At 39.7% G+C, this 10,348-nt stretch overlaps 1 protein-coding gene across 1 annotated transcript; it reads left to right on the plus strand.

Moving 5' to 3' along the window:
• Positions 1-6: 6 nt before the first annotated feature.
• Positions 7-6,575, plus strand: RPL7 (ribosomal protein L7). Its single transcript, XM_015855784.3, has 7 exons — positions 7-37; positions 775-877; positions 1,680-1,846; positions 2,502-2,639; positions 2,962-3,071; positions 4,083-4,293; positions 6,513-6,575. The coding sequence occupies exons 1-6, from the start codon at positions 24-26 to the stop codon at positions 4,289-4,291; spliced, it is 741 nt and encodes a 246-aa protein (XP_015711270.1). The 5' UTR covers positions 7-23; the 3' UTR covers positions 4,292-4,293; positions 6,513-6,575.
• Positions 6,576-10,348: the final 3,773 nt, after the last annotated feature.

Consider the following 10,348-nt stretch of genomic DNA (forward strand, 5'->3'; position numbering starts at 1 on the left):
CTCTCTCTCTTCCGGCGCCGATCATGGCGGACAAGGAGTAAGTGGCCGCCCTGCCCTGCCGCAATCCGCCGCCATCCGCGGCTGTGGCGGCGCCTGCCGGTGTCCTCCGCCGTCGGGACGGTGTTTGCCGTTCACTTGCTGCGTGGCCTTTGCTAGTGACCTGGAGGGTGGCTTGGGGGCGGTGGGAGGTTGGGGCTGAGCGCGGTGGCGATGAGGCTGCCGCCTTCTCGGGCCCTGCCTTTCTGCAAGCTGCTGAGTAGCCCGTATTGAGGTGGGGTGAGGAGGTAGAGTCGGCATCGGGCACGGCTGTGTGGGGTGGGGAACTGCGGTGGCTGTGCTGGGATGGGAGGACTCGCAGGCGCTGGTAGTACAGGAGCAGGCCCGACCTGTTAGTACCGTCTAACACGTGTTAAAACATCAAGGAATTTCAAATGCAAGTTACGTTGAACGTCATGAATGTAGAATTTGATTATTATCAGGCTTTTCTCTTCCTAAAACTACTCCCTAAATGCTTCGTGAAGTTGAATTATTAGTTATTTTTTATAGGTGTTTACAAACCGAGCAATAATATGTCATACTTCCTTCTCTTAATACAAAAGCTGATGTTTTCAGGCTGTATTGAAGCCTGGTGATGGTGAGGACAAGTTGTGTGCCTCAGTAAACTGACAGGAGTCAATGAGGCCTGCGTGTATGTTGTCTCTTGTTGCTTTTGGTGTTTATGATGTGCTGGTTTTAGTAAACTTGGGTTTTAAAAGTGTTTTTCTTGTCACTTAGGGCAAAGAAGGTGCCATCTGTCCCGGAAAGCCTCCTGAAGAGGCGACAGGCTTATGCAGCTGCAAAAGCCAAACGTTTGAAGAGGCTGTTGGCCCAAAAAAAGGTGAGTGCTGCATGACTCCTTGCTTGGATTCTGTCTCTTTTGTAGGCAGGTCAGCAAGCTGCTATCACTGCTGACAGAAAGCACTCAGGAACTTGATAGCGTTTATATCATAGAATCACAGAATGACCTGGGTTGAAAAGGACCACAATGATCATCCAGTTTCAGCCCCCCTGCTATGTGCAGGATCGCCAAGCACCAAACCAGGTTGCCCAGAGCCACATCCAGCCTGGCCTTGAATGCCTCCAGGAATGGGGCATCCACAGCCTCCTTGGGCAACTTGTTCCAGTGTGTCACCACCCTCTGTATGAAAAACTTCCTCCTAATATCTAACCTAAACCTCCCCTGTCTTAGTTTGAAACCATTCCCCCTTGTCCTGTCACTATCCATCTTTGTAAATGGCTCTTCCCCCTCCTGTTTATACACTACCTTCAAGTACTGGAAGGCCACAATGTTTTCTGAATGTTTAGATATGAATTATTCACGAGAGGGGGTCAAAACTGTGTATAAAGAATTAGGTTTAGGCAGAGCTGAGACAAAACATTCATATAAGTTAATGCTCAGCAAGGAAAGATGTTATCTTCTGAGGATAAAGCACAATATGTGGTAATACATTGTTCAAAATAAGCCACTATTGCAGTGTGGCACAGTTCTCCACATTTTAGTTGATTGATGGTCATCCTGGAATCCACATTATGGACAGATGCACCTGGTACATCACCAGGAACGTGCTGAATGATTTGAAGTTGATTTTCGTGTATTAAAATGCATTATATGGTCTTAAGTAATGTTTGGTTTTTTCCAGTTTCGGAAAGCGCAAAGGAAAATCATCTATGAAAGGGCCAAAGCTTACCATAAGGAGTACAGACACATGTACAGACAGGAGATCCGCATGGCCAGGATGGCCAGAAAAGCCGGTAATTACTATGTTCCAGCTGAACCCAAGCTTGCATTTGTCATCAGGATAAGAGGGTAAGAATAAGAGTACGTTATTTATATTCAGAAGCACTGAAATTGTTTCTTTTTTGTCACCTCCCTTGTTTTGTGAGCTTAAATGTTCACATAAATCCAAGCTTTTGACAGGATGTTTGGGAAAGTACTGGCCGTCATGTTGATGATATATTAGTGCTGTAGTTCAGTGTGAAGTCCTTTTGCTTTGTGTGTGCTGCCATTGGGAATCCTTGATTTATTAAAGCACAAACAAAGCAGAACAAGACGTGCAAACTGTTAGTCTGTCTGAGTTCATCTTGATGAAATTATATACCACTGTTCCCTACTGAGTGCTATTAGAAGTGCTTGTTTAACTGTGTTCTGGTAGAAGTGTTAGAGAAAACTAACAAGAGAATTATATACAGGAGAACACAAGGATACGTAGTTAATAAGTGTAATTTTTGTTTGAATTATTTTTATGGACTTAAATCTCCTTTAATCCTGAAATACATAAATATGATAACACACAAAATTTACTTTGTGGAATGGGTTAAATTGTGATGTGTTTTAAGATAGAAGGACATTACTGTTTATTTTTCTGTTTGGGTTTTTGTTTCTTTAACGCTTGTTATTGCTTCAATGTTACCAATATGTTTTCAGATGTAGATAACTGATGCTTTTTGCTGTGTTCCTCTAGTATCAATGGTGTCAGCCCCAAGGTCCGGAAGGTGTTACAGCTTCTTCGCCTGCGTCAGATTTTTAATGGCACCTTTGTGAAACTCAACAAAGCTTCCATCAACATGCTGCGGATTGTTGAGCCCTATATTGCATGGGGGTGAGTAACATGCTCAGTTCTATCGAAGTAATGCAAATGTTGTTTGCCTTGGATTTTGCTATACTAGTCTTGCACATTTTCCTGTGCTCAAACTGTTTTTAAATCAAAGCAGGGAGAGCACGAAAACAGGAAAGGCAGTGTTTGCTATATATGATTATTCTGTTGCCAGCACTGTTGCTGGCTCTGTAGGAGTAAAGTTTACTTCTCTGTTACTTTTGTGTTTACTTTTGGGATGTGCTGGAATTAACTCGAATTGTCTGCTATTGAAATTCCATTTTGCATCCAGCTTGTACAGTTCAGTAACTCTTACCTGGTATTTCAGTTATCCCAATCTGAAGTCCGTGCATGATTTGATCTACAAGCGTGGCTATGGCAAGATCAACAGGAAGCGCATTGCTCTGACTGATAACTCCCTGATTCGGAAGCGCCTTGGTAAATACAAACTTCACTCTACAAAACAAGAACAGAACTAGTTGCAGTTGGATGACTAGTGCTAAGCTGGACAAGTGTCCTTATTTGTCTCTTGGGAATCTAGTGATTAGTAGGTCTATTTCTGTGTTAATACAAAGCATGCAGTGATTTTCATTAGGAAGTATTGAAAGTAAAAGTGTTGAGAATCAAAGTTCAGATTTTAGATTTGTAAATTTTGACTGTAATTCCCTTGACCTTTAATATGATGGTGGATATTTCTTCCTGCTCCAACACTTATTTCTTACAGAAAATTCATTATACATTGCTTTGAAGTTTCAAATTTAGTATTAGAATCTGCTTGTAACTTAGACCTTCATGCTCTGGCAAACAGGTCTTTTAAAGTTCCTGTGAGAAGAAGTAGCTATTAAAGCCATCAGTGTATTTTGTCAGAGCACACATGGTGGTCTATTGTCAGGAAGTAGATCGAGCTCTAAGAGGCTCCTTTTTTCCAAGTTATACCAAGAAATAGTGAAGTTTCTCCCATCTAAGTCTCCCTTCCAGTCAAAGTGTCGTGTTTTATGCTTTCAAATTCAGAAGGTACAGATATTGTGTTACTACCACCTGCCTTCTTAGCATTGTATTTCATGAAGTTCACTTGTAACAAGTCACTGAAGAACTCAGAATGACATGAAGAAAACATGCTGTTGCATCATTCAACTACACAAATTGTTTAGTGATTTTCCCTGAGCTACGTGTAACTTGTGTCCATGTGTATTTAAAAGTCTATTTTCTGAAGATCCATTGAGCAGTCATTTTGTTCCCCATTGCTGGACACAAATACGAAAAGTGTCAGTGAAATAATATTGAGTCAGCTGCTACTGATGGGATTTGCATTGGAAAAGTTAGTCATGGGCTGTATTGACAAAGTGGATGCTTTTTCACACAGTGATAGATACGGCAGTCAGACAGTTTTTAGCTTGTCATTGGTAGTGGCTTTGTAGACCTTGTAGAAACAACTTTTCTGAATTCTAGGAAAACTTGGCATCATCTGCATGGAAGATGTGATCCATGAAATTTACACTGTTGGCAAGAACTTCAAAGTTGTGAACAACTTCCTTTGGCCCTTCAAGTTATCCTCTCCTCGGGGTGGAATGAAGAAGAAAACGATCCACTTTGTGGAGGGTGGAGATGCTGGTAACAGAGAAGATCAAATAAACAGACTCATAAGGAGAATGAACTAATGGTAAGATACAACCAAATGTTAATGTTATCCACTATTCTATCTCTGCTATGTAGGCTGCAGTTGTTCCTGGTTGACAGTTCAGTTGTGCTTGAGTGGTAGGTACCTGGAATAGCCGAGTAGAGCAGTCTTTGTGAAGTTAAATGTTGATTATAGATGATACGTTTATGAAGTAGAAGCATTACTGGTAATTCGTTTTCCCTTCACTAATTGCATGTATGAAAGCATTGTTTGGATGTTACGATGGGAGACCTTTAGATTTTGGCTACAGTTTTCAGTTCTCGTTAATAAGCTTTTCATACAGTTACTGTTGTGATGGTAATAGAGTATTTCCTCATATTATTGTCTGATTTCTGCTAAAAAGAAGGAAGTTTATTTAGGATTGGGAAAAACTAAATTCTAAATTCTCAATTTACAGCATTTTAATGGTCTAAAGTTTCAGCCTAAGGTTTCATTCAGAATGATTCAACTCAGGCTTTCATATTACCTAAGGCTTTACTTTAGAAAGACTAATTTGCCAATTTGAAGACGCTGTCCTTTAGAAATGGGAAGTTTCATTGACACATCACTTAAAGCAGTTTGGAAGTGTTAGTACCTGCTTCAAACTGTCTGTCCTATCATTCGTTGTTATTCTGCTGTTCCTGTTTTAGTGATAAATGTTGACCATTCAAACACAAAGCTTTGTTTCAGAAGTCTCGTATTTCCCATCTTTCCAGCTTTCTCACACACTAAGCCAGCTTCAGTGTTGTCCCTTATCAATTTTCCCTTAAGGATAAATGCCTTTTTGCTACATCAAATATTCTGGAATTTAAGAAAACTTTGTTGTTTCAGGACAGTTGGAAAAACTAACAGGCAAAAATGCAATTTACCCCAAACTCCTCAAAGACAAGAAGCTTTTGGTTTGCTTAAGAACTAGTAATTTCCAAGGGCTTGATTAATAAAAATAGCAGGTAGTAATGAGATTTTAGAGCTAAAAATTGGAGTAGAAGCTATTTGTTATTAATAGGATTATTAGCATACTTCTTAAAATTATAATAAATTGTTCTTAGAAACATGTTTTTGAAGGGAAGGTGTTCTCTGCTTTTTAATCAAGCTGTGCTGTTGTGTTTTTGGTTTTTTGAGCTCTTTCATATCTGCTTGTTTGGTGGCCCTGCCAGGCAGGGGGGTTGGAACTACATGATCCTTGAGGTCCCTTCCAACCCGGGTCATTCTGTGATTCTGTGATACTCTGTGCAAGAAGCCAGAGACAGCCTCATGAGATAACCTTCTCATTGTCTGGCTGAGCTGTTTTATTGAAGCTTATATGCAGGCTGTTCTTCCTCTCTTCCAAACTTCTTGCATAGTCTTTTGTTTGTCTTGTTGTACAAAGCAGTGGACCTTTAAAGAACTGATTACACAGCACATGGAAACCTGGCTCTTCAGGAAAATAGTTGATTACCAGGGACAGCGTTCCCATAAACCTTCTTAGCTTGCCTACGTAAAGAACTGATTTGGAGAAAGCAAGGTGCTCTAATGTTTGTTGCCCTGGGTGGTGTTATGTTGCTCTTGGTAGCATTCTCTAGAAATTTTATGTTCTCCCAGGTGCTTCTCTAAAGTTAATCTGTGAGTCTTCAGAAGAAAGGTTGAGCACAACTGCTATTACGTTTCTGTGTGGTTCTTGAGCATAAGATGAGAGATACTATATTTAATTCACACTTTTCTGTCAGTGTAGATCCTTTGCCCTCCATCTTTACTGTCGAGCATCTGAACAGTACTGGCAGACATCAGGACCTTACTCTCTTTCAGTTTAAGCTACTGGATGCTATTAGCTCTTAAACAGACTTAAAAAGGAACTTGAGACAAGTTTGCTTTTTGTTTTAATCATTCTGTGTAAACAACACCCAAAACTTACTGAAATCAGGGTTATTGGAGAAGATATTAAATACATTCAGTGCTTCAGGATGTCTTCATGTAGAGAATTGTTTTCTGCTAAGTGTTCAGAAAAATAGGAAAAGAGATAGCAATGCTTTAAATTAGAAGTGTTTTATTCAGTTAGTTCTGTCAGTGGAAGTTGGTGTATTCAGTGCAGAGATGTCACAAAGTTTGCAAGACTATTGAAGTCTGGTAAAGAAAAAGTGTTCTTAGGCTGCATGATTAAATGTAAGAGTGTATGAACTCTTTGGGTGGCCAAAGTAGTTTCAGATCTGCGTGTGTCCAATGATACTTGTTTCTTTCTGTTTCAGATTCAGATGCCCAGCTGCAGTTTTTCAAAGTCTGGTCTGTTAATAAAATCTTCTTGCACAAAACAGTGTCACCTCAGTTGTTCTTTTGGTAACCCTTTATTATGGCAGCATTAGTTGATAAGATGATGTGGAATAACCTCACTAAAACAATGAATTACTCTCTGAATTGCCAGTATGCAGGTAATACTGATTTCAGCTTCAGTCAGGCAAGGGATTAATTATTATTCTATTGACAATAAGTATGTGAGAATTTTTTTATGTGAAGAATAGTCAAGGTTAGATCTGTTGTTCTTAAAACGTTAAGATGCTGGTTTTAATGTCATAGTATTTACTTCAAGCTCTAAACAACTTCAGATTATTATTTTTTTACCAAAGGAAAAATAAAACGCAATATGCAAAAAGTATTTGAAACATTCTGAGTAATTACTCTGCTTTACCTGATATATTTGCAGTGTTTTAGTTTGGATATCATGGAACTGGAGATGACCAGATTTGTTTGGATTAGGGTGAGTGTTGCTGGTGTATAGGACTGCCAGAGTCTTACAGTCTCACAGTCTCGTGCGGGTTGGAAGGGACCTTAGAGATCATCGAGTCCAACCCCTGGGATTCAAGCCTCCTGTGTAGCAGAGCGGCACTTCTACCACTTGCGCCACAGGGGGATTCAAACCCGGGCCTCTGGTGTTGTGAGCGGCATTCCTACCACTGCGCCACCGGAGGCGCCAAAGAGCGTCTTATAGAGGGACTGTTTAAATTGCAGAACTTTTGAATGGAACTTGCATGCAGACTGACATTATGGGTGCCCCCCACTGTGGAGGCTTTCAAGGTCAGGCTGGATGGGGCTCTCGGCAGCCTGGTCTGGAAGGAGTTGTCCCTGCCTGTAGCAGGAAGTTGGAGCTGCATGGTCTCAATGGTCCCTTCCAACCCAAACCATTCTGTGATAACACTGAAGGATCTTAACCTGCTGGGACATCCAATACAATAGATAAACAGATTGCATCTATTCTATCTGAATGATTTTCTCAGGGATGAGCTATCTTTATATACTGCACTAACAAAGGATACTGATACTAAAATTAACAGAAACGCCAGTTTGTTAAAGCTTGCCAAATACTAATTTTGTTATATCTTTATAAAATGGCTCAGGAAGTGAAGGTGGTGGCTTCACTGGAAATAGCTGAGTGCTTTCAGTAATGACTAGGGAGAAATTGTTGAAAGGACTGAATGTCATTTGGTAACAGTGTTTACAGATTGAGCCACTCAATTATGAAACCTGAAGATATGTGACAGTTCCCCTGCTGTGACTTTGGAGCTCCGAAATGTATTAACACAGTTCATTGTGACTAAGGTGAAAGTAACACCACCTATATCCAATTAAGCTGATAGTTGTACTGAATCAGACTGGATCAGTTCATTAGATTTTCAGTGCAAGTAAATAAATATTATGGGTAAATAAGTGGATTTGTGGGTGAGTGAAAACCATTGAAGTACTTCACTTTTAAATATCTTTTTAATGGGATAAGCGGTCTGATCTGTAATAGGAAAGCATTGTCATGAAGCTGTTGGATGAAAGGAAAAAACTTCCCATGGAAATTAAACATTGCTGTTAGAATCATGGAAAACCTTTGTTCTCATCTGGATCTTGTCATGCTACAGGCTTAATTGTATTAGTTTAAAGCTGCACAGATAGGCAGTAAGATGTAGGGGTTGGTCACCCCTTACGCTAGCACAAATTCAAGTATTTTAATTACGCTCACTGGGCATGTTCCATAGTGTGCAATTAGAGCAACAGCTCGTGGTTGGATAGTTAAGGTCAGAATTTGTACTGGAAATGAGGCATGATCCACTTACACAATGCATGAATGATATACATCTTGGAGCATTTATGAAGTAATATGAGTTAAAAATGCTGAAGAAAATCACTTGGCCCCTAAACAATAAAAAATGTAAATCCTTTATGGTAAAGTTTGGGGTCTTGTAAACATGTTACTTTCTCACTGTTTACAACTGCCAGAGTCTGACACGTTCTGGGATAATATTTCTGTGAACTCCTCTTTCAGAATGGCCATCATCTTCCTTTCTTTTCCTCAGAACCGAAGCCAAAAGTTTTACCTAACAGCCTTTGGAACAGCAACGGGAGACTTCTGAAACACTAACAACTTGCTTATAAAGTTTTCAGGCATGCTAAGGTTTATAGGCTTTACAGTTAATTGGTGTTCCTTTGCTGGTGTCCAGCTCATACAGCTTGCTTCACTATCACCAAGTGTAAAGTCATACATCTGGAAACAGAATGGGAGCCCATCCCAGGCATCAGCGTTTTGAGAGAAGGTTAGGAGACATGATGGATAGTCAGCTGAACGTGAGCTCCCACTTGGCCAAATGCAACTTTTGGATGCTTTAAAAAGGGAATATCAAATGGTATGGGGGAGATAATATTACTTTTGTTCCAGTAGTGCTTATCCATGTGCCAAATGCGGTATCCAGTTCTCATGCCAAGAATCAAGAACATGCTTTATAATACTAAGAGAGATTAATTTATTCGGTTTAAAGACAGACGTGGTTACAAAACAAGGATCTACCTATAATTACCTCCGTGGAGAAAAATAGTTTGATAAAAGAATTGTTTGATACAGCAAAGCTACAATATGACGAAATGTCTTGAATTTGAGGCCAGATGAAATTTGGCTTCAAATTAAACATTTTTAAAGGCAGATAATTAGCCAATGGAACACTTAATTGGTAGCGCGCCAGGTCCTTTGTCAGTGGTCATTTCTAAATTGAGGTTTGTTTCTTCTTTCTTCCCCTTAAAACGCATGATGTATTTCCAAGAGTTTTGTATACAGCAGTCATAGAGCCTCTCACTGGGTAGAAGTTAATAATGCAATCTCTTCAGGTACTCAAAAGGACACAAGTTAGACCCTTGCTTCCATATAACCAACTCACAGCAGAGTTCAGAACATGAGTACCATGTGTTTATCCATAGCACGCGTTTCCACTCCTGCGCTTTGTTAGGAGCTACACTGGGATAATCGTGCTTGTACCTGAGGGCAGCTGTTACTGAAAATCTGCTCTCTCTTAACTTTCCAGTAAAATTCAATGGAAGTTTTCAGGTCTCAATCATTCTGAGCATCTAATATATAGAATACCACAACAGTATCTAATAACATCAGTAGGGTGATGTTTAAAGTTTTGATACTAACACTGTATATCACGCATCATTATAAGGCCTCCAAGATAGAAACAAATTCACTCTGAGCCAAGATATCAAAAAAGGAGAGTCATCAGGCTCTGAACATCTCTAACTCTAGTTTGAATAACAGGTGGACTCTTATCCTTCTACCATCTTTTGCCAGGCACTGTTTAATATGACTAAAGCATAGAACATGGCTAAATGTTAAATGGTAATCATAGAACCATAGAATTAATACCAGCTTTTTAAATTTAAAATCTTCTTGTTGTATTTTGCTAATATCTTCTAATGCTGGAATATCCTTTGGTAAAAAGAGGAAGGAAAATTGAGGTAAGCTTTTCTTTATAGAGACAGTCTATTGATATCTCCCATCTTTGTGAGAGAAGCCAGAAGGATTGAAATCAGCATAAATAATGGGTGGTGGTACAGTTGTCTTGAGTTAGACATAGAAAGTGCTATTAAGGTGTTAAAGAAGAAATTAAATCAATTATTTGGTAGTACAGAGCTCTAGACTACTCTAGAAGACTAGAGGATCTAGGACGTACGTGTTCCATTTATTTATAACCCGAAGTGTTGAAGGTGAAGAGGCCTTAGCTTTGACTTGAGCATAATGTCAACTGGTAGGTGGCATTGCTTTTATTATTATTGT

The sequence above is a fragment of the Coturnix japonica genome, chromosome 2 (assembly GCF_054131305.1).
Source record: "Coturnix japonica strain WE chromosome 2, WE-NBRP24, whole genome shotgun sequence".
NCBI lineage: Eukaryota > Metazoa > Chordata > Aves > Galliformes > Phasianidae > Coturnix > Coturnix japonica.